The sequence below is a fragment of the Panthera tigris genome, chromosome E2 (assembly GCF_018350195.1).
Source record: "Panthera tigris isolate Pti1 chromosome E2, P.tigris_Pti1_mat1.1, whole genome shotgun sequence".
Lineage (NCBI taxonomy): Eukaryota > Metazoa > Chordata > Mammalia > Carnivora > Felidae > Panthera > Panthera tigris.
In genome coordinates this window covers 11,070,922-11,093,856 of record NC_056674.1, presented here as the reverse complement: position 1 = coordinate 11,093,856, position 22,935 = coordinate 11,070,922, and the positions used below count along the sequence as shown (strand labels likewise).

The 22,935-nt window shown below is 55.2% G+C and overlaps 2 protein-coding genes across 5 annotated transcripts in view; both read right to left on the bottom strand.

The window, feature by feature from the left end:
* Nucleotides 1-1,812: 1,812 nt before the first annotated feature.
* RSPH6A (radial spoke head 6 homolog A) lies at nt 1,813-18,682 on the bottom strand. Of its 2 annotated transcripts, none has more exons than XM_042968175.1 (6): nt 17,886-18,682; nt 14,338-14,572; nt 8,514-9,278; nt 7,142-7,286; nt 6,277-6,394; nt 1,813-2,221 (listed from the first exon to the last, which is right to left on the bottom strand). In XM_042968175.1, the coding sequence occupies exons 1-6, from the start codon at nt 18,551-18,553 to the stop codon at nt 1,984-1,986; spliced, it is 2,169 nt and encodes a 722-aa protein (XP_042824109.1). In that variant the 5' UTR covers nt 18,554-18,682; the 3' UTR covers nt 1,813-1,983. The 2 variants fall into 2 exon arrangements, with proteins under 2 accessions (XP_042824109.1, XP_042824111.1); XM_042968177.1 differs by lacking the exon at nt 1,813-2,221 and adding an exon at nt 3,225-3,457.
* A 183-nt stretch (nt 18,683-18,865) lies between these two features.
* The window catches only part of SYMPK (symplekin), a 35,494-nt gene continuing 31,424 nt past the window's right edge, over nt 18,866-22,935 (bottom strand). For 2 of the 3 annotated variants that reach the window (XM_042968172.1, XM_042968174.1), the window contains 5 exons: nt 21,177-21,364; nt 20,125-20,301; nt 19,853-19,948; nt 19,271-19,600; nt 18,867-19,101 (listed from right to left, as the gene is read on the bottom strand). In XM_042968172.1, the coding sequence (XP_042824106.1) occupies nt 18,967-19,101; nt 19,271-19,600; nt 19,853-19,948; nt 20,125-20,301; nt 21,177-21,364 (926 nt within the window). In that variant the 3' untranslated portion in view covers nt 18,867-18,966. Of the gene's footprint in view, nt 19,102-19,270; nt 19,601-19,852; nt 19,949-20,124; nt 20,302-21,176; nt 21,365-22,935 lie in introns of all 3 variants that reach the window. The other variant, XM_042968173.1, reaches the window with a different exon arrangement.

The window sequence follows — 22,935 nt, the reverse complement described above, 5'->3', positions numbered from 1 at the left end:
ACATACACCTTTCTTTTTTTTTTTTTTTTTTTAAACGTTTATTTATTTTTGAGACAGAAAGAGACAGAGCATGAACGGGGGAGGGTCAGAGAGAGGGAGACACAGAATCCAAAACAGGCTCCAGGCTCTGAGCCGTCAGCACGGAGCCCGACGCGGGGCTCGAACTCACGGACCGCGAGATCATGACCTGAGCCGAAGTCGGCCGCTTAACCGACTGAGCCACCCAGGCGCCCCGCAACATACACCTTTCTGATCTCCAGTGTTTCCCTCTGACATCTTAAAATCCCTGACTGACGACAGCATCTCCAGTCATTCCACCCCACCCTGGATGATGTCCCAAATCCTGCTGGTCTCCAGTGTCTCCATAAAACTCCTAGGGCTACACCCACCCACTACTGAGTAACGTTAACCCCAAACATTTCCACATTTCCCTCCAACCTCCGATATATGTCTCCATGACTTCACTATCTTTAACAATCTCACTTGGTTCTCCAACACCCTCTTCTGATGCCAAAATTTCATCGATCCCCGCAATGCCCGCAGTGTCCCGATGACCCACTAGTAATCCATGACGCCCCACTGATTGCCAGTGCCCTTCACTTCTGCTGAAGCCACCCTGACCCCATCACAGATCTTCCTAGACCCATTCTCAGTGGTCTCTCAGATTTCTCATCAAAATGTCCCAGAGGCATCTCACACTCAGCAAGACCTACAATGAAATTGAAATCTTCCTCCAAATCCTGCTCCTCTCCTGTGTCCCCAACTTAGAGTTCACACTGCCATCCCCCACTCACCCAGTCTGCAGACCTCAGTGTCTCCCTAGATCTGTATCATCTTCCTTCACCCCCTGCTTCTAGCCCCAAGTCTTTTGCATTCTGTTACCTGAATTCCTCTTTTCTAGTCCCTTTCTCTGCATCGCCCTGGTCCAAAGCCCTCCACTCCAGTCCTGCCCTCCCAGCAGCCTGGTCTCTGCTCTCCCAGACTCCCATCCCAACACTCCACTTGGCATCTAGAGAGGTCTTTCTAAACATGAGTATGACTGGGGCCCTCCCTTGCCCCAAGACCACCTGTGGCTCCCTAGTGTTCTTGGGGCAAAATAAAGCCCTGAGTGATCTGCTCCTGCCAACCTCTCTTTCCAACCTCATCTCTTACAACTAACTCCTCACCCCATGTCCCAAACATGGAGGTTCGGGAAACTACCTCAACATAGAACTCTCTCTTGCCCTTGGTCTTTGCACATGTTGTTCCCTCTGCTTGGAATGCTCTTCCCCACTCTGTTCTTGACCCTTTGAGAGCCAGCTGAGGAGCTCGGTCAGTTCTCTGGGCTCCCCCATCCAGGTTGTCACCGCTGAGAGATGTGACTGCCTCTCCTGTAGAGAGTGAGCCCCCGGGAAAGCAGAGCTGGAGCTGCTTGGCCCCCCCTGTGTCCCCAGCACAGGGCTGGGCTGACAGAAGGCACTTCAATAGTTGTTTGGGGGCACCTGGATGGCTCAGTCAGTTAAGCACCTGACTCTTGATTTTGGCTCAGGTCATGATCTCACGGTTCGTGAGTTCATGCCCTGCGTTGGGCTCTGCGCTGACATCGTGGAGCCTGCTTGGGCTTCTCTCTCTCTGCCCTTCCCCCTCTCTCAACATAAATAAAGAAACATTGAAAAAAAATAGTTGTTTGGTGGCCAGATGAATGAATGAAACAGATGGGAGGGCCTATGCAGCAATGTCTGTTCCCAGCAGAGCTCAACAGCCCTGACTTGGGGGCCATGTCAACACCTGCAGTGAGAAAATGCAACACACAAATGAAAAACTAGGCCATAGTGCCATGGGGAAATTTTATTTTAGAGCAGCTACCTCCCTCTTCTACTCCTGCCCTCCAGGGGCAGAAAGCAAACCGACAGTGGGGGGAAAAAACAACACCCCATCACTAACTATGTATAAGGGAAAACCTACTATCTACCTGCTTGCGGAAGGGGCTTGGGGGGGCCCCCTTCAGTCATCCAGATCCTCCTCCTCGTCTTCCTCCTCATCTTCCTCCTCTTCCTCCGCGGCCGCCAGGGCCTGCTCCTGGGCTGCCTTGAGGGCCTGCTCTTCCTCCACCGTGGGGTCACTCATCTCCAAGATCTCGGGGCTGTTGGGGTACTCCTGCTGAACGGGGGCTGGCAGGGGTGGGTTGAAGTTCTCGGGACTGTACTTGTGGCCCCAGCCAATGTAGATGTTCTCAAACTTCCTGGAAAGGCAGGGAGATATTGAGAGATCCTCCCTCCAAGGCCCCAGCCTGGACTTCCACTGAAGGTGGGACCCCGCGAGGGCTTGGCCTGGCTGCACAGGTGCGGGTGGTGGGGTGGAATGTGCTGTGCCTACCAGGTCTCTCCGTTCACGTGCTCTTGAGTGTTTACTGAGCATCTGTCTCCTAAGTGCCGGGCTGTCTAGAGCTGTACCCTGCAACAATGCATGTCACTGCTGAGCACTTGAAACGTGGCTGGTGGGACCAAAAACCTGAGTTTCTTTCCTTTTTTTTTTTTTTTTTTTTTTTTTTAGTGTTTTATTTATTTTCGAGAGAGAGAGAGAGCCGGGGAGGAGCAGAGAGGGAGGGGGGCGGAGGATCCGAAGCAGGCTCCAGGCTCTGAGCTGTCAGCACAGAGCCCGCCTCGGGGCTCGAACTTGTGAACTGCGAGATCATGACCTGAGCCACAGACGGACGCTTAACCGACTGAGCCACCCAGGCGCCCCAAAAGCCTGAGTTTCTAATTGTATTTGATGTTCTAAGTTCACCCGTGCTTTCTCCTTCGGCCCCCTGGTCACTTAGGGGGTGTGTTGCTTAATTTCTACATATCCGCGAAAGTCCCCCAAATTCCTTTGTTATTGATTTCTAATTTCGCTCCAGTGTGGCCAGAGAACATATTTTGTATAATCAATCCGGTTAAATTTATCGACACTTGTTTCCTGGCCTAGCGTATGGTCTAATCCTAGAGACAGTTCCATGGGCACTTGAAAAGAATGTGTGTTCTGGGGCACCTGGGTGGATCAGTCGGTTAAGTGTCTGACAGGCTCAGGTCATGACCTCATGGTTCATGAGTTCGAGCCCGTCGGGGTGCCGACAGCTCAGAGCCTGGAGCCTGCTTCGGATTCTGTGTCTCCTTCTTCCCCTGCCCCTCCCCCACTCGTGCTCTGTGTCTCAAAAATAAATAAATGCTAAAAAAGAAAAGAAAAGAATGTGTGTTCTGCTGTCGTCTGGGTGGATTTGACTTCATTTTAATGAATTCAGATGTAAACAATAAAACCGATATTCAGTTCTGTTATGGGATAACGGGAGAATGTCGAAGTGTGCCTGGGGCAACTTGGGTCCATGAATCTATTTTCTCAGCTGTAAATGTGGTGAAATCTGAATCCAAGGTCAAGTACTTCTGATGAGAACGTAGCATCCAGATGGAATGTGCTGTAAGTGTGAACTTCACACCAGATTCTGAAGACAGAGTATGAAAAGTTTAAAAAAAGAATGTAAAATAGCTCGTTAAGTTTTACATTACCGATTTCACATAGCGATGACAACATTTAAAATATAATAGGGTAAAGTAAACTATTAAAAGGAACCTTGCCTGTTTTTACTCTTGAACATGGCTAGTTCTAAGACATTTTATTTATTTATTTGCTTACTTATTTATTTTAAGTAGGCCGCACATCCAGCACGGAGCCCAACGTGGAGCTTGAACTCATGACCCTGAGATCAAGACCTGAGCTGAGATCAAGAGTCAGACGCGTAACTGGCTGAGCCACCTGGGCGCTCTTCTAGAAAATGTAGAGTAATGAAGGTGGCCTGTATTTTATTTACGTTGGACGGTGCTGGTCTAGGTGTGGGGACCCAGCAGTGAACACATTAGACAAAAATCCCTGCGGTGGTGCCTGCATTCTAGAAGGAGGAGACTGATAATAAACAAGAACAGAAGGGGTTGGGGCCAAGCCTGCCAGCCCACCTGTTCCCAGAATTTTAACTAAAGGAGGAAATGGGAGGAAAAGGAGGGGACTGGGAGATAGGGAGAGAGGCAGTGAGGGGCAGGGGGGTGGGGGGGGGGAGAGAGAGGGATGGAGAATTTGCCCCGCAGGCTGTTTGGCTTCACCCTTATTTTCACAGCCTTGCTGTTCTTGAGACCTTTGCTTTCCTCCAGGTCTTCCTAGAACCTTCGAAAACACTGCTTCCTTGGAAGCCTCACCAGGGAGGTTGAGCTTCCTAGAAAGACAGACCTTCAGAGGGGCGCCTGAGCAGAGGGGCGCTTGGGTGGCTCAGTTGGTTAAGCGTCTGACTTCAGCTCAGGTCAGGTCATGATCTCACACTCCGTGAGTTCGAGCCCCATGTCGGGCTCTGTGCTGACAGCTCAGAGCCTGGAGCCTGCTTTGGATTCTGTGTCTTCCCCTCTTTCTGCCCCTCCCCTGCTCATGCTCGCTCTGTCTCGAAAATAAATAGAAACATTAAAAAAAATAAAAAGATAGAGCTTCAGGCCCCAACCCCACTCCTGTGTCACCAGAACCTTCACTTGAATCAGATCCCTGGGGTCTGGTACACTCACAGTCTGGGAAGCTCTGGTCTACCTGCTTCCCCCTCCCCCCCCCCCCCCCCCCCCCGCCCCACCTTACTTCTCTCTTTCCCCAGAGATTTCAGCTCAAGGTTGCTCTTCCCAGGAATCCCACTTTGATCCCCTTAAGATGACCGGTATGAGCTGTAATTGGTCCCCGTACTGTCCCTAGCGGTACTTAGTTTGTAACAGGGTATTTATTTGGCTGGGGGGGGGGGGGGGGGGAGGGGCGCTATACTGTTAATTTCCATGCTTCCTCTGCCTGCTCTCAGAGGCAGGATCCGTATCGCCTTTTCAATAAAGGGCCTGGGACCTAGCATACATCTGGCCAACAGCAACACCCGAGAGGGTTTTATAAAGAAAAAACAAATGGATGGTGGGAGGGAGGCATGATCGAGTGGTGGATGGATGGGTGAGTTGAGTTCCCAATTTGGATCTATCTTTTGCTTTCAGAAAGATGTTGGCAGGGCGCCTGCCTGGCTCACTCAGTGGAGCGTGTGACTCTTGATCTCGGGGTTGTGCGTTTGACCCCTGTGTTGGGGGGTTGAGATTACTTAAAAATAAAATCTTTAAGGGGAGCCTGGCGGCTCAGTGAGTTAAGCATCTGACTCTTGGTTTCGGCTCAGGTCATGATTTGGGGGTTCATGGGTTCGACGCCTGCATGGGGCTCTGTGCTGGCAGTGCAGAGCTTGCTTGGGATTCTCTCTCTCCCACACTCTCTCTCTCTCTCTCTCTCTCTCTCTCTCTCTGCCCTTCCCTGACTCATGCTGTCTCTGTCTCTCTCAAGATAAATAAATTAACTTAAAAAAAAAATAAATAAAATCTTTAAAAAGAAAAGAAAGCTGCTGGCAAATTAGGGTGCGGCCAGAAGAAGGGGCTGGTGAAAGCAAGCCAAGGAGACTCTTCCCTGTTTCTAGAGGGCAAAAAATCGCCAAGAATGTGGTGAAAGCAGCCGGATTACACGAAATCTCATCATAGGATGGACCAGTGCACCTTGGGCACTGAGCTGGAAAGGGAAAAATCTAGGAAAACTTATCCTGCCATCTGGTGGACGGAGTTGGTAAGTGCGCCCAGCGCGGGGCTGCCGAGGGCGCTCCCTAAGCGGCAAAGCAGAAAGGCTCCGTCGCGCCCAGTGGGAGAGACTGAGGGCCTCTCGGTGCCCGGCGAGTGTGTGGTGAGTGTCTCAGTGAGTGTGCGTGGGTGGGAATATGCAGCAGTGACAAATCTTGGGGGAGCAACTTGTGGGGGATCCTGGCAGGGAAGACTTCTGCCCCATGGACCCAAGACCCTTCAAATTGGAAGAACTGCCAGGGGGCCCAGGGAAGGAGTTAGGTCCCCCGGAAAGAAGACGGTGTCCCTGGCAGGGCCACATCAAAGTGGACTCCTGAGTCCTGTCTGGCTCTGTGACTCATAGAGCTGAGAAGCCTGGGCCGGGAGGCCAGAGATCCAGGTTTGAATCCTGCATACGCTGTGTGACCCTGGGTCAGTTCCTTACCCTCTCTGATCCTCCGTTCTCTTATCTGAGGGGCTCTCACTTTTTGTCCGGGATTTCTCATTTAACCCTGGTTGGAAGTCCTGGAGCTGAGTGAGGGGGTCAGCCCAGGGGGCTTCTTGAAAGGGGTTCCTTCCACTCTCTGCCCCCGCCCACCCTCAGCCTGGCTCGGAAGAGGTTATAGGGGCTTCCTCTTCTGGAAGGGACTAGGAGAAGACCTACTTGCCACTGGCGTAGGCATAGGCCCCTGGCCAAAGATTGGAGCGCACGACAGCCACGGAGTACTGTGGGCAAAGGCTGCAGGACAGGCGGGTGGTCCACGGTGACATGTGCATGATTTCTGCAGGGGAGTGGAGAGCACCAGGGGAGGTCAGAGCTCCCCACAGCCCTGCGCAGCCCCCTGGAGGGGAGACTGAGAGAAAGAGGGGAGGGCGCAAAGAAGGAAGACAGGGAGGGGCTTCGTGAAGGGAGTGTGGCTGGCTCCAGATCACTTTCTCACCGTGTGGCCCCAGGAAGCCACCTCGCCAGTCTGAGCCTCAGTGACCGCATCCAAGAAGTGGGTATACTTATCTCACCTCCCTTGCAGGCACTGCCGTGCTCGGTGATCGCCCTTCCAGGTCAGCCATGGCTTTGGACCAGGGTCAGAGGGCACGGCACAGGCCCAGTGGTCCCGGAAATCCGGGTTCAAATTCGGGCTCTGCCCATTCACCGGCTCTCGGCCTCTCCTTCCTCCTTCCTCCGGGTGCCTGAGACCCTGACCTCGGGAAATCCCCATCCAGTCTTCCAAATTCCAGCTCGGGTCCTGCCTTCTTGGGGAAGGCCTGTCTAATTCTCTCTGTCTCTCGCCCCAAACCCACACGGGACTGGAAAGATCATATCCCACCACCCGGGCCACTGCCGAATGCCAGACACGGCTCACAAGATGGACGTGTTCCTGCAACCCCAGGAGGGAGGCACGATCACCAGGCCCGTGTTATAGATGAGGGAGCAACTGAGGCTGAGAGAGATGCCCCCCCAACCCCTGCTTTCTCCCCAGTCCCCACCTGGGCCGGTGGGCTGGCGTGCGCGAGGCCAAGAGGACTGTTACCTGCGTCTTCGGAGAGCGGCGTCAGCAGCGGGGGCCCGACCTCCTGCTCCACGCCTTCCATCCCCTCGTCTGCCTTCTCTTCCTCCTCCCCTAACTCCTCTTCCTCCTCTATCTTCTGCAAAGGGTTCACCCAAGTGCAGCGGCCCTGGAGGTCGGGCGGGGGGAGGTCAGGCCACATCTCCCGGGGGGGACAGCAACCCGCCTGCACCCTGGGAGGTGGTGAGGGGCCAGGAAGCACACCGGGGCCTGGCCCTGTCCTCAGGGACCCAAGTATGGGCAGGGGGGGCAGGGCTAGTCACACGGGTGGGGGGAGAGAGAGCTATAGTGGTGAGATGGAGACTCCTGCCACCTGCTGGCTGTGTGGCTCCCCGTCTGGGCATTCATTCATTCGTTTGTCAGATATTTAATGAGCACCTACTACATACAGATAGGTGCTGGGGAAACATCCTTGAGAGGAGAGACCCCCCCGCCCCCAATTTCTGCCCCGGGGAGCTGATATTCAGCCTCCCATATGATCTTCTGCTCATCGGTGAAATGGGGGTAGCACAGGGGTTCTCTCGTTGGATTGCTGACGGGCTACACGAGGCCCTGAAGAGCTGATATGTGTTTGTTAAGTGAACGCACCTAAATGCACGGCACAGAGCAGACTTCAGCTGCCTCAGCGAGGCAGTGGGGATGGTAGTCGTGCCACACTCCCAAAAGAAGTTGTTTGGATTCAAGAAGGCGTGGCAGAGTCAATACAAGTTTGTGGACTGAATGAATAAAAGCTCCTAGCACACAGCAGGGGCTTCCTTGAACCAGCGAGTGCACGAATATAGAGTTCAACACATCAGGCGGTCAAAAAAGGCAGGGCTTGGGGCGCCCGGGGGGCTCAGTCGGTTGAGCGTCCGACCTCGGCTCGGGTCACGATCTCGAGGTCGGTGAGTTCGAGCCCCGCGTCGGGCTCTGTGCTGACAGCTCGGAGCCCGGAGCCTGCTTCGGATTCTGTGTCTCCCTCTCTCTCTGCCCTTCCCCTGCTCGTGCTCTGTCTCTCTCTCTCAAAAATAAATAAACGTTAAAAAAAGAAAAAAGAAAGAATGAAATCTTTTTGAGCGCCGGCTGGTGCCCCAGCCCCTCCTTGAGCTGAGCTGTTGCGTAATATTCTGGTGCCCCGTCACCTTTCTGAAATCTGAAAAGCTCGGAACTCCAGGATGCATCCGGCCCCAACAGTGTCTTACAGGGCATCGTCAACCCATATCTGCCGCGTGAACGAACCAAGGGATGAGTGAATGTTATGCAGCACGTCCGGCAGACAGCCAGAGCTTGAGACCATTGCCTGGAGCTCCCCCTCCCCGCCCCCCCCACCCCACCCCGGTGAGTCCCCTGTCCTCACCTGCGGCAGGATGTGCTGTGCGTGATGCACCCAGTTGGCCATGGAGTCCACCAGCTCGAGCACCGGGATGCCCTCAAAGTCGGGGTTCTCCTGGTAGGACTCGCGCCCCGCGCCGCCCTCCTCCTCTTCATCGCCCTCCTCCTCCCCAAACTGGTAGAAGCCGAGCGGGCTGATGTGCGTGGCGGCCGAGATGCGGGCGATCTGGGCCCGCAGGTAGTTGGCCTCGTTGCCCGGGAAGGGCGGGTAGCTGACGACTGGCGCGTCCAGGAAGCCGGTGAAGAATTTCTTGATCTTGCGGGCCTGCACGATCTGCACGGGCGTGACGTGCGGCAGCCGCGTCCACGGCCGGCCCGGCTCGTTGCACACGAAATACAGGTACTTGTTGGTGCCCGAGCGGCTCTCCTCCCTGGGGATGACGGGCGGTGGCTTCCACATGGGCTTGGGGGTAACGTCCGTGTCCTTCGCCTCGTCCTCCTCGCCCTCCTCCTCGTCGGGCGCGTCCATGCCCTCGCCGCCCTCCATCATCTCCTCCGCCTCCTCCTCCTCGCCCTCCTCCTCGCCCTCCCGGAAGGACACCTCGGCCACCAGGTAGCTGCGGCTGAGCCCCAGGATCTTGCCCCAGAAGCGGCAGGTATGGACGGGCTGCTGCTCCACCAGCTGCTTCAGGGCCATGAAGATGCGGAAACTCTCGTCCGAGCTCAGGCCCACGCCAGCCTGTTCCAAGTAGAAGGCCGTCTCCATGACGTTGGGCACCGCCGTCTCAGCCTGCAGAGGGGCGGGTGGAGGGCAGAGGAAAGAAGGCTGAAGCCCTGCTCCCTAGCCTGACTTGTGAAATCCGGAGAGCTAAACTGCTCTGTAACCCAGCTGCTCATGCGACCGCTGCAGGCCAGTGGGATGTAGGGGCAAGTCCTTGGGGAGGAGGTCCCTTAAGGAAAAGAGAAGGGCGGGGGGTGGGGGGAGAAAGAAAGAAAAAGGAAAATCACCAGGAGAAAATCCTTTGCTCCTTCATCCTTCCCTCTTCTTTCTGCCTGCAATGGGATGTGAGATCTGGAGGCACAGCAGCTATTTTGGGACCATGAGGCAATGCATGGGATGGTGTGTACCCATACCTTAATGATGGTAGAGTTGAAAGGTGGAAACTGCCGGGTCCCCAGTGGCATCACTGAGCCACCTTACCTCCCTTCTTGTTGTATGGGGCAAAGAGGCCACTTTTAGTCATGTTTTCCGTTACTTGCAGCCAAATGCACCCCTAACAGATACCCCAAATCATATAACAAATTAAGGGAAGATGCAGGCCTTGAGCCCAGGAATCAGTGATGCTGGAGGATGGTGGTGATGACTGTTGCCCCCACCGCCTCCTCCTTCACCATCTACTTGGTTCAGGGAGACAGAGGGGGAGAGGCAGAGAGACGGGGAAGCGGGGGCAGAAAGGGAGTGAGAACAAGCAAATTGAGGGCTGAGACTAGAATACAGTGAGGTTTGGACCGAGGCAGCCACTCCCATAGCCACATGGCCACAGGCTGACCCCAATACGTTTCAGTCAGTCCAGAAATCTTTATTAAAGACCCAGTGGGTGCCAGTCCCAGGCTAGGCAGGCATTGAGATATAGCAGAGACCAAAACACATGAGGTCCTTCCTCAGGAGATTGGCATGACCCACCCTTGGCCAACATGACTGGCCCAGGGAAACACATTGCCCAAATCGGGGAGACCACATGCTCTCTTGCCAGAATTTGAAAGCAGAAGGGAGAGAGAGGAGGTATAGAAGGTAGAGTAACGATCCCCCCCAAAAGATGTCCATGTCCCGATTCCTGGGCCTGTGACTATCTGACACGGCAAAAGTGACTTACAGGTGTGATTAAATTAAGGATCCTGAGACAGGGAGATCATCCTGGATGGTCCGGGTGGGCCCCAAGTCAACACAAGGGTCTTGCTAAGTGAAAGTGGGGAAGGCAGGAGGGTCAGAGAAGATGTGATGGAAGCAGAAATCAGAGCCAGAGACTGGAAGGTTCCGGAGGAGGGCCCAGGAGGAAGGAATGTGTGCTGCTTCTGGAAGCTGGAAAAGGCTAGGAAATGGTTTCTCTCCAAGAGTCTCCATCAGTAGGGCAACCCTGCCGACCTTGACCTCGGCCTGGTGAAGCCCAATCCGAAGCGGACTTCTGACCTCCAGAGCTCTAAGGTAAAACATTATGTGGTCTTAAGCCACTAAGTTTGTTACAGCAGCCATAAGAGACTAATACGGGTCCCCTCTGTGCGTGTGGCTGCAAGTGAAACACGTAAGTGTGGGAGCCACATGCTGGATGACTGAGACTTTGTGTCCAAGCTTCACCTTTTGTAAGGACACTAGGCATAATGGACGAGGGCTTCACCCTATTCCAGAAGGACCTCATTATAACTCATTACATCGGCAATGACCCTCCTTCCAAATAAGGTCACATTCTGAAGGGTCTGGGTGAGGGATACATCACCCTTCATAAGAATACTTCATAAGGGGGCGCCTGGGTGGCTCAGTCGGTTGAGCGTCTGACTTCAGCTCAGGTCATGATCTCACAGTCTGTGGGTTCGAGCCCCGCGTCAGGCTCTGTGCTGACAGCTCGGAGCCTGGCGCCTGCTTCGGATTCTGTGTCTCCCTCTCTCTCTGCCCTCCCCCATTCTCTCTCTCTTTATCTAGTGTTAACAGGAACAGTTTATCGCATTTTCTCCCTATGCTTGCTGGCCATGGGCATACTCTTCACAAGTGTTTGAAATCCCTCCCCAAAGGAGAACGATACGTTCCCATGCCCCTGCACTTAGGAGGGGCCATGTCACTTGCTCTGACTGCTTGAAACAGCAGTGACAGGGACACATGTCACAGCCAGGCAGAAGCTGTAAGAAAGAACCAATGTGGGGCTTGCTACCCTCTCTTTTTCCTCCTCTGCAACTGTGGGAGCCTGTGGCACAATGCAACTGCCTCCATCGTCCCCGGTTCTCAGGCAGCTGATGAGCAAAACCCTTCTGGGAACCCTGGGTGGGCAGGTCGTGTGAGCGAGAAATAAACTGTGTAGTTTTAAGCCACTGAGACTGTTGTGCTGGGGTTTTGTTTGTTTGTTTGTTTGTTTTTACCTCAGCTCGAGATGTAACACACCCTAATGCTCAATAGTAGGAGAATCGTTCTTTTGAAAGTGGTTCTGGCGCTTTCTTCCCATCATAAATGCCATGCAAAAGCTGGTTTTCCTGATTGGTGGTGACACCAGCCACTCAGGGGGAGCGGAGTCAAGCTTAATTCCAAGACACCTCGCTGACGGGGAGGAAGACAAAGGAAGGAGGGTAGAGCGGTGCCCGGGTGGCTCGGTGATCTCGGATTCAGATTCGGGAGTCCAAGCTCCAGATCAGGCTCCGTGCTGTCAGCGCAGAGCCTGCTTCGGATCCTCTGCCCCCCTCCCTCTCTGCCCCTCCCCTGCTCTCTCTCTCTCTCTGAAAAATAAATAAAACATCTTAAAATTTTTATTTTAAAAAAAGGGATGAGTGTGTGCCTGGCCCATGAGCCAATGGCCATCACCCTCTTTCTGGGAATCCCCACCCTCCATCCACATGGCAATGGAGCGGCCTCACCAACCATGTTTAAGTGATATCACTCCACCCTGCTCACTGTTAATTGCAGCAAGAGTGGGAAACTGCCCCCCAAGGTCAGGTCAGACTCTGCTTGTCTCCCCATCCTCTGCTATCGCCAGTAACGCGTGCCTGGGGGGAGAGAACGTACAGCGGGCATCCTCCTGCCCTCTCTAGATTGCTTGCACCTGACCATTGGGTGTGAGGAGAAACTTCTCTCTTGTTTACCACTTGTTTCCACTTCTGCAACATCATCTGTTTCCTGCCCTCACATGGTCTGTGTTGTCAAATAAGTAAAGTGTTAGCTTTTGGAATGTGATGCAATAATACCGAAGTTAGTCTGAAATTATAACTTGGAGAGTAAGTAGTCAGGAGCTTTATGAAACAGAGGCGCAGTGAGTTCCGGGGCAGAAAGCCATCTACAGGGCGAAGGAGAAGGATAGAGAATCCACAAACAGGTCGAGTCCATAGAGGCGTAAATAAATCAGAGATGGCATTTCAGAGGATGGGGGGAAAGAATGCATTATTCCACCATGGCTGCTGGGATCGTGGCTAGCGACTTGGGAGAAATAGAAAAAAGGAAATGAGAGCCCTACCTCCTGTCAGGGAAATATATAAAAAATGATGAATCACTGGTTTCTTTGAGTCTCTTCCTAGAAACATGCACAGGCCACAAACGCCCCCAATTTTGCCACGAGTTTGCGGACCTCCCAGAAAGAATTCCAGCTCCAAATTCTAAGTGGGTGGGGCCTTCAGGGACAAGCCCATCAGGGGGCGGAGTCTCCGGGGGTTGGCATTTCAACGGGGCGGAGCCTCAATCGCCGTGGTGCTCCGAGGGGGCGGAGCCTCTAGGAGCCAAGCGTCCTAAGGAGGCGGAGCCTTCGGGGCCTTGCGTTAGATGTGGGTAAGACCTGGAGGTGGAAGGGAAGGGTGTATTTCCAAGTGGGTGGGGCCTCCCGAGGAGAAACTGCATCTGAAATTTAAAACCATATTCCCAGGTAAAACTTGGCGCGAGGCTTGGTATTTCCACCTGCGCTTTGCTCACCCAAGGGCTCATTCCTTTGTCAGATTGTCGCTCCCGTGGTCTCTCACCATCCCACCCCACCGTCGCCAGAATCCCAGACTCTCAGAAGCATGGACGTGAGCACAGAGCAATCGCATCCGCAGATGGGGCAAAGGTTCTGTATAGCACGGGCTTGGAGGTCACGGTCCTGCCTTCCTAGTTCTGTCTCTGGTACGTCCTAGCTTCCCGCCCTCCGAGCTGAAGTCTTTCCTCTACAGATAGAAACTAAGTAGCGCTTGCTTTGCAGGGTTGTTTCGGGGGATGAGCCGAGCCAAGGCTCTCAAGGCTCTTAGCGGGGGCCTAGGAGGCGTCGGAATCATCATAAATAGAGTCCCCAGCAAATGTTTCTTGAACGAGTGGAAGAGTCCTTCACCTGAATTTTATGCCGTTGTCCAAGCCTGGAAACAGAATTGTGGACTTAAATATTCTGAGGCTAGTGAAATGTTACTGGGCCAGGAGTTGAAGAGCTCTTAGCAAGGGGTCGACTTACAAAAGGGGAAACTGAGTCTGGGGATAAGGGGCACTTCAGTGTTGAGAGACTCCAGGAGGCAAGGAGTTTCACAGAAAACGCCTGCAAAGCAGAATTATTTGGGGGAGGGAGAGTAAAGGACGGCAAGAGGGAGACCAGCCTCCACCTCCACTTAGCCGCTGGAGTCAGCTTTTTTTTTTTTTTTTTTTGAGAGAGAGAGAGAGAGAGAGAGGGAGAGAGCGAGCGAGTGGGGGAGGAGCTGAGGGAGAGAATTTTAAGTAGGCTCCACACCCAGCGCAGAGCCTGATGAGGGGCAGGATCTCACAATTGTGAGATCGTGACCTGAGTCGAAATCAAGAGTCTGCAGCTCAAACCGACTGAGCCACCCAGAGGCCCCTGGAGTCAGTCTTCTAAAAAGCAAAGCCCACTAGCCTTTCCTCTGCTTCAAACCCTTCCGTGGTGCTCCAGCGGCCTCAGGAGAAAGCCCAATCTCCTCGGTCTGGCATTCAAAGCCCTCTGTGACCTGGTCCTCCCGCCCCCCCCCACCCCCACCCCCTGTGGCCCACCTCTCACGCTGACCTGAAATTGTTTGCGGTTTCTCGGTCCTACTGTGCATCCCCTCGCCCCCGGACCTTAGCACCGGCTGTGCCTAAGCCTGGGTCACCGCCCCTCCCGCCACGCGCCCCTCCCCATAGCCTCTCTCACCACCTCCTCTTCCATTTCCTGTTGGCCCTCGCCTCCGCCGCTCCGCAGGAACAGCGCCTTCTGTCTTTCCGCCATCTCGTAGGTGGGCTGCATCTCTGGGTCGTCCCGCAGGGTGTCCAGCTTGGGGTGGAACCACTCCCATTGCGTGGTGCGGTTCAGCGACTCCAGGATGGACAAAGGGTCCTCCGGCCGCTGGTTCAGGATCTTGGTCAGCAGGTTCACTAGGTGCTCATACCTGCCTCCCGTGGGAGGGAGTGGGAGGTGGGAGACATCACTCGCTCAGCTCAGTGAGCTCAGCGTACCTGGCCCCCGTGCCTGGCGCTGGGGACACAGTACAGAAAAGGTCCCTGCCCTGGTGGGGCTGACATTCTGATGATGGAGACAGAAATGAACCGAATGTGCAAAACATACAGTGTGTCGGGAGGTGGTAATTTCTATGGAGACAAAGCAGGGAGGGGGTGGGCTGGGAATGCCAGGGATAGGAGATGGCTTGTAAGTTTAAATAGGAAGGCCAGGGAAGGTCACACCAAGGTGACATTTAAGCTGAGATCGGAAAGACGTGAGGAGGCAAACCATACAGATACTGGGGGTGGGGGTGGGGGGGTGGAGAAGTATTTCAGTCAGAGGGAGCAGCAGGTGCATAGGCCCTGAGACATCTCGTGAGTCTTACATGATCTTGACAACAAAACTCAAGGAAGGGGCGCCTGGGTGGCTCAGTCAGTTAAGTGTCTGATTCTCGATTTTGGCTCAGGTCACAATCTCATGGGCTCATCAGATGGGGCCCCACTTAGGGTGCAGGGCCTGCTTGGGATTCTCTCTCTCTCTCTCTCTGTCTCTCCCTCCACTCATGTGCACTGTCTCTCTGTCTCTCTCTCAAAATAAATAAACTTTCAAAAAAAAAAAAAAGATTTAAAAAAAAAACTGAAGGAAACTAGGAGAAAGGAAAATTCCATGCCAATCTTGCTTAGAAATATAGATGCTGAAATCCTAAGCAAAATACTAGCAAATGACATCCAGCAAAAAGATGCTCTTAACAAATGATGCACCATGATTAAACTGGGCTAATAACAGGAATGCAAGACTGGGCAGATATTAGAAAAACAGAAAAAAAATTAACTCATCATGTTAATATGTTCAAAATATATGTAAGATAACCTCAGTAGGTGCAGAGAAGTTGTTTGATAACATTCAACACCCATTTATGATTTTAAAAAACCCTACCAAACTAGGAACAGAAAGTAATTTTATTTTATTTTTAATTTTTTTCATGTTTATTTATGTTTTGAGAGAGAGACAGAGAGTGAGCAGGGGAGGGGCAGAAAGAGAGGGAAACAAAGAATCTGAAGCAGGCTCCAGGCTCTGAGCTGTCAGCACAGAGCCCGACCCAGGGCTTGAACTCACGAACCATGAGGTCGTGACTTGAGCTGAAGTCAGGTGCTTAACCGATTGAGCCACCCAGATGCCCCTAGAAGGTAATTTAAAAAAATGTTTATTTATTTACAGAGAGAGAGAGAGCGCGCACGCGCACATGTGAGTGAGAGTGGGGGAGGGACAGAGAGAATATTAAGCAGGCTCTGGCTGTCCACACAGAGCCTGATGAGGGACTTGATCTCACGAACCGTGAAATTATGACCTGAGCTGAAATCAAGAGTCGGACTGACTGAACCACCCAGGCGCCCCAGAAGGTATTTTTTTTACAATCGCATAAAGGGGAACCTATGGCACATAATGGTGAAAGACTGAACATTTTTTCCTTATGAGATTGGGGACGAGGATGCCCGCTTTCACGACTACACTGGAGGTTGTGGCTAATGCAATATGACATGAAAAAGGAAAGGCAAAAAGGATGGGGAAGGAAGAAGGAAAACTGCCATGGTTTGCAGGTGGTATGATTGGGGGTGATGTGCAGAGGCCTTGAGTGGAGGGTGTGCCTGGCATGTTGGCTGGAGTGGAAGGAGAGGAGGCAGTGACACCGCCTGATACACAGTGAGACAGTACTGTGATAACAGTATTGTAATGGCTTCCTTCTACCTGAGCCAGGGACGATGCTGAGCACTTGAGAGCAGTGTTGGATTCTCACCACAATTGTACATCTGAGGAACAATTACAATCCCTACTCTCCAGGTGAGGAAACTGAGGCTCCGAAAAGTTGAGGCCATGAGATCACACAGTGGTAACACAGTCACGATTTGAAACCAGGTTGGTCTGATTTCAAAGCATGTGTGTCTGGGACGCGCCCGGGTGGCTCAGTTGGCTGAGCGTCTGACTCTCGATTTCAGCTCAGGTCATGATCCCAGTGTTAAAGGATCGAGCCCCGCATCAGGCTCCAGGCTAGGTGTGGAGCCTGCTTGGAATTCTCCCTCTCAACCCCTCTCCCATGCTGTCATGTTTGAGCATGCTTTCTCTCTGTCTCTCCCTCTCCAAGAAAGCATGTATGTCTAACTCTCTGCTGGATGGAAACCCTTTGGCAGTTGTCTTGGGTGTGCTGGAGAGCCATCACTGAATTGGGAAGGGTAAGGAGAGGTCAGACTTTGACCATGGCTTTTGAATAAAGGACCTTAAAGATTCCAAGGGTGGGAACTGTTGGGAAAAGCTAGAGGTTAATTCTGGCTAGACTCTAGGATCTGAGGCCAGGAGCTGACTAGAGATGAAGTTTGGAGAGCGGCAGGGGCTGAATGGCTCTTGTGAGGAGGAAGCACTTACTCCTGAGCCATGGCAAGCCCTGTGCCTGGGACAGATGGGGTCAGTTTTGTGCTTTAGCAAGAACTGTTACTTCTCCAACCTGGCCCTTTCCTGCTCTCCCTCTTTCTCCCTTGGTTCCAGTTGTACCAGCCTCCTTGCTGTTCCTCAAACACAGCAAGCCTTGAAGCCTTTCAATGTGCTTCCTCTGTCACCTGCAAGGTGCTCTCCCTCTTCTCCTTCAGGTCCCTGATCAAATGTCACCTCCTCAGAGGCCTCCCCAGAGGCCTTCCTTGACCTCATGCTATTTCACATGCACTCCCTAACTCCCCTCGCCGTGCCTTATTTTCCACCTTAGCTCCCATCATTACCTATCATTTATTATATTTATTGCCCATTCTCCCACCAAAATGTAAGTTCCACGATGACGTAATGGGGACTGAGAACTGTATTCTAACTACAGCTAAGAGGCTTTGGCAAGTTAGTGGCTAATAGGGCCTCAGGAGCCAAATCACACGTACTTGGCCACATCCTAGCTGTTATCACTTTGGATATGGGACCGAATTTTTCTGTCTTGGCTTCGTCCTCTGTAAAACGGGGACAGTAGATGTGCTAATCTCAGCTGTGAGAACTAGATGTTAATGTATGAATGGTGGCGACCTGGTAAGTAAATGCTAGCTGTTGTTAGCGTTTCCATCCCCTGACTCCTAGCCTGAGTTAGATGCCCCTGGAACAGTCCCTGGTTACCCATGAGGGGTGATCCCCGGTCTGACTGAAGAGACCTGGGAGCCTGAGGCAGAGCCTTGGCTGGGTCCTCTCCCGGCCGGGATCCCACCCCCTCTCCCCCCCACTCAGGAGCCCCTTCTCACAGGCTGAGGCTGCAACTGACGCTGGTCTGCAGCAGGTAGGCCTTGGCGTTCTGCACGGCCAGCTGCAGAGGCTCCGGCTCGGGCACCTCCAGAGTGAAGGGCGTGAAGCCCAGCTCGGAGGGTGAGAACTGCAGGGTGGGGTCATCCCTCAAGTAGGGCCCATGCTGGCTGAACTGCAGGTCATCTCTCTGGTACATGTTGAACTGGCCCAGTAAGTCCGGCTGGGTCTCCAGATAGGCAGACTCCAGTTGCTGGAAGAGGTTGCTTTGGCCCCGCTGTAGTTGCTGCAGCATTAGGCCGGCGTTTTGGGTGGCCTGGATCCCACCTTCTTCCAGATAAAGCTGGGGCTGTAGCTCGGAGGGAAAGCCCATATTCGGGGACGGGTACTCCACCCCACCCAGCTGGGCCTCCTCAGCCTGGAACATCGTCAAGTTCTCCTGCTGGGTCGGGTTGGCCCCTAGCGACCAGCCCTGGAGGTTGGCCTGGCTGGCCAGAATCCCCCCATTGCTCTGCAGGATGGAGGCATCAAGTGGTATCTGCTCCGCCTCCTCGGGGAAGGCGGGCTGGGGCCGAGAGAGTTCCAGACCGCGCCGCTGGGAAACCTGGGAACTCCTCCGACTTGAAGGCGGCTGGGAAGGGGGCTCAGGGTCGGGCGGTGGGTCCCCCATAGTTCAAAAGGGATCGCCGACTTCCAGGAGGAAGGCTTGCAGACAGGCAGGCTAGACCGGTCGCCCGCCTGCCGCCACAGGCCGGCTAGCCTCTATGCCAGCCGCCCGGTTTCTAAGGAGGGAGGGGGCGGGCCGTTACCAGGGGAGGGCGCGCGGGGACGCCGGGGCCTAGGAGCCGGTTTCCGCGCAGGCGCAGCCCCACGACCGAGGGGCTGCCTGTCCTCCAGCCAGCGGCTGGGCGCGTTCACTAGCTACCGCGCAGTCCCACAGCTGACACGCAGGTAGAGACCAGAGACTGCATCCACGCCCCAGACCCGCGATCTTTTTAATTTTAAAGGCAAAGCCCCGCCGGCTAGGCCCCGCCCTGCCCTCCCCGAGCTCTCTGCCCCACTCCCCTTCCCCACCGAGCCCCGTCAGCTGTTCCCCTTGGTCTCGGGTTCCCCGGATTCCTCGGCGGCGGGGCTGGGGGTCTTCACGGTATCGTCTCCGGCAGGGGTGAGGGTCTGGGGGCTGCGCTCCTCCTTTGAGGTCAACCCGCCTGTTGCCTCCTGGTGACAGAAGGGGGAGTGGGTCAAGGACAGTGTGATCCTACCTCCCAGCCTTCCTTCGGGCTGTACCCTCCCCTCCCCACCCCAACCTTGGGCACTTGGCACACACCCTTCACCCCGGGGCCCTGATTGTTTTCTTCCCTTGCTGCTTTGAAGTTGTCATCCCTACCTTCGGTAGGGGCCCTTCAAGACTAGAGTCCAGGAGTGCGGCCTCGGTCAGCCCCGAGTCGTCATCCATGCTGATGAAGATGGCGGGGGTCTCACACTCAGGCCCCTCCTCCCGGAAATCTATGGTTTCCTCGGGCTGGGGAGGGCCTGGCCGGGTGGAGGAAGAGGAGGACGAGGAGGACGAGGGGGCTCCCACTCCTCCCGGCTTCAGCTTCTGTTCCTCCTCCAGCTGCCGCTTTAAGGCTTTCTCCTGGGCCAGCCGAAGGCCGATGAGGTCCTGAGGGGGCCGGGGGGCTGGGGCTGGGGCCAGGGCCAGGGGCTCCAGGTCGTCCTGGGGGTTGGGAAGGGCAAAGAGAAGCTCAGGGGAGGGGGGCGGCAGGTCACAGACTGTCAGGGGATGGTGGCAAAGAGCCAGAAGGCACCCTGAGGCAGACGGCAGGGTGGGCACAAGGAGTAAGTACGGGGCAACTGTTCCCCCACCTCCCATCCCTTTCGGCAGGAGCCTCTCCCAGACAGGTGTCTGGGGTGAGGAGAACAGGGTGGGCCTTGATGGCTTGGGGAGTGGGGGGCTGTGGGCCCTCACCTCTTCCAGGGGCCCCGCGGGCACTTCCTTGGCCTCTGGCTCCTGCTTGCCACTGGCCTCCAGGATGGTCATGATGGAGTTGGGGATGTGTGCTTGCTAGGGGAAGAGCAGGTGGGGGGCTGTACGGAGTGCTCGGACTCGAGACCCCAAGCGGACACCCCAGATCCCTGATCCCTGACCCTCTGTGGCAGTGCAGGGCTCCCCTCTCCCCACCCCCATCCACTCCTCCAGGACTGAACCCACGGGGCCACCCATCCCACACCCTGGGGTACCTGGTGGGGGGTGAAGGATCGGACGTGGGCCAGCAGGGGCTCCCGGAGCTCTGGGCACTTGTCAAAGACGGCACCCAGCTGCTGGGGCGGCAACTGCAGGATGACCTGGAAGCTCTGGGGCTTGGTGCGTTGACAGCACTTGATGAAGCCCTCCCACACCTTGGGATACTTCCACACCTGGACGGGGCAGGGAGGGAGCGGTCCTGAGGGGGCGTGCAGGTCGCCACCCCCCGAACCAGGAGGGAGACCTGACCGAGATGGGGCCCAAATCCCTACCAGGCAACAGATTGCTCTGGGCTACACGCCCCGCCACCTCTGGCCCTCCAGAAGACCTTGTGACTCTCTTTCTGATCCCAAGCGGCTCATGAGGGCCACTTAGGAAAAGAGGAGAGGGAAACGGGAGTGGCCCTATCAGGCAAGCACCGTCTCATTTCACTTCCACAGCAGCCCTGAGGGGCAACACCGGCCCTGCTAGACAGATGAGGCCCAGGGAGGCGGAGGCACAGGGTACCGTGGGTACCGAGGGGGCAGAGCCGAGATTCGAACCCAGGATCGTCTGAGTCTGCATTTTACCTGTCAGCCAGATGTTGCAAAGTGGCAACCTGTGGGCTGGATCTCGTCTGAGAGCTTATGAGTGGGGTTTGTTACTTACTTCCTCTTGGTATTTCTAAACACCCAGATCTCAAGCTTCTCTTGAAAAACGGGCCCACCTCTCAGCTCTAGTGTGCCTCCTGGCCGGGTGCGGAGCTAGTGGCAAGGGGCACTGCGCCTCTCCTGGGACACGGGCCCGTGAAGCCTGCCAACTGCTCCTGCCACCCAGTGGCCATCCTGGAGCTGAGTGAGCGCCCCCTGTTGGGCCGTCTCGTCTTGGCCCAGGCCAGGGAGGGCAAAGGGGCTGGCGGGCCTCCTGGAGCGTGCTCTCCTCCCGGCTCCCTCTGGGGGGCGGCAGGCAAGCTGGCCCGGAAAGCCTGGGGTTCTGCCCCCAATGTGTCTCCAGCGTGTCCTGCTGTGGTGTCCTGCCTGCGGGACTGGGGTGGTCAGGGGCGGGTTACCTGCTTCATGATGAGGCGGGACAGGATGTTCATGACGAACCCCCCCAGGCGGGGGTACATGGTCAGAGACTGGATGACGGTCCTCATGAGCAGCATGGGCAGGGGGCTCTGCTCCATCAGCTGCTGCATCACCACGGCCAGCACCTCCGACGTGTACACGTTCCGCTCCGCAAAGCACAGGTTGGTGGCTGCGAGGAGGCGGAAAGTGGGCCTGTCCTCTTTGCCCGCCTGCCCCCTGGGAGGTGGGAGCCCCCCCCCCCCCCCCGCCCTGACAGAGCCCCATTATCTGCCCATGTTGAGTGGAGACCTAGCCTTCACTTCCTGAAGCTCCAGGCGAGAGGGACCTCCTCGCCCAGCAGGTCCCTGAGGGGACGTACTGTGGCCCGCTCCTTGGAAAGCCTGCGGTCTTGGTCCAAGGTTAAAGACACGTCCAGCTCCTGGGAGCCCCACGCTGGGCGGAGCGGGCAGACCTTGGCCCTTTTTCTCCAGGGACAACCCATGGGAAGGCTGAGGCAGGAAAGACAGGTTGCCAAAGCCTGGGGGCCCATTCTGGCTTGCCCTCCCCACCCCCACCAGAGTGGGAAGGCAGCTTTGACTTCCATAAGCGCCCTCATAGGAGAGATGCTCTCCACCAGCAGGCTGGCCTCGGGGCTGCCCACTCCCCATCCTGACCAGGGCATGAGGGTTTGTGCTGGTGCTGGAGGGATACCAGGCCTGGGGCCACGTGGGAGGCACGGTCCACAGAAGAAGGGAGGAAGGAGGAAGAGGAGGAAGCCTGGGCATTCGAAGAGCTCTCCAGCTCCAGACCCAGTGTGGGGAAGGGCTCAAGGAGGGTGGGCACAGTATGGGCATCCATGAAGGTAGGCAGGCTTTGGGGTCTGTTCCCTCAGGAGTGGGTTGTGGCACCCCAAAATCAGGATTGGCAGTGCTCCGATCCATTGTGCTAAGGGGGAGACCCCAGGAACTGCCTCCGAACCCCTTCTTCCCCAAACACCACTTGCCATGTGAGTCTGTCAACCAGGAAGTCTTTATTGAGCCAGAAGAGAGGCCCCCAATCCTTGAGAGGCTAATGGAGAACAGGGGTGGGTGCCTATAAGGAATGAGGGGGCTCCTATAAGGAACAGGGGGAGGACGGAGGCATTACAGGAATGCAGGCAGGAAGGAGACTGGATGGGGACAGGGCAGGTATCTGGGCCAGAGGAGAGTGTAGAAGGGAAGGACAGTGTAGAAGCCAGAGTGAACCTACCAGAAACCAAGAAAGCGCCGCCTCCTCCCTTCCAGGCAGTGGCCGGCTCCTGCCTGCTCTGCCTGAAAGGGTCCACAACCAACCCCCTGTCCTCTCCTCCCCCTCTGCTCCAGTCTCCTCCTGGGCCTCCCACCCAGCCCTCTAATCCACCCTCCATAGCAGCCTGAGGGGTGTTTAAAAAGCTTACTCTGAACCCCATGCCTCCCAGAAATCAAGTCCAATCTCCTACTGTGGGCCTATGAGACACTCTGTGGATGGGGCCCAGGCATGGTTTTCTTAATGCTTCCAGTCTGACCTCTCTCGACCGGGCCCCTTCCCCTAAACCACAAGATCTAATCAGCTTCATGTCTGCAGTTCCAGAACCACACCATGCCAGCGCATCTCTTGGCCTCTGCAAATAGTCTTGCTTTCTCTGGGATCATCATCTCCCCGGCTACCTCACTCCTACTCCTCCTTCTGTGGTTTCAGTTTTGGTGTCCCCTTGGGGCTCCCCTGTCTCAGCCCTGCTCACTG

Excerpts from the sequence above, each read along its gene's own strand:
- RSPH6A (XM_042968175.1), bottom strand. The coding sequence starts at position 18,553 with ATGGGGGACCCACCGCCCGACCCTGAGCCCCCTTCCCAGCCGCCTTCA. Across the intron at positions 14,573-17,885 it reads GTCAGTTGCAGCCTCAGCCT|GTATGAGCACCTAGTGAACC; the intron begins GTGAGAAGGGGC and ends CACGGGAGGCAG. Across the intron at positions 7,287-8,513 it reads CACAGCACATCCTGCCGCAG|GGCCGCTGCACTTGGGTGAA; the intron begins GTGAGGACAGGG and ends CCCGACCTCCAG.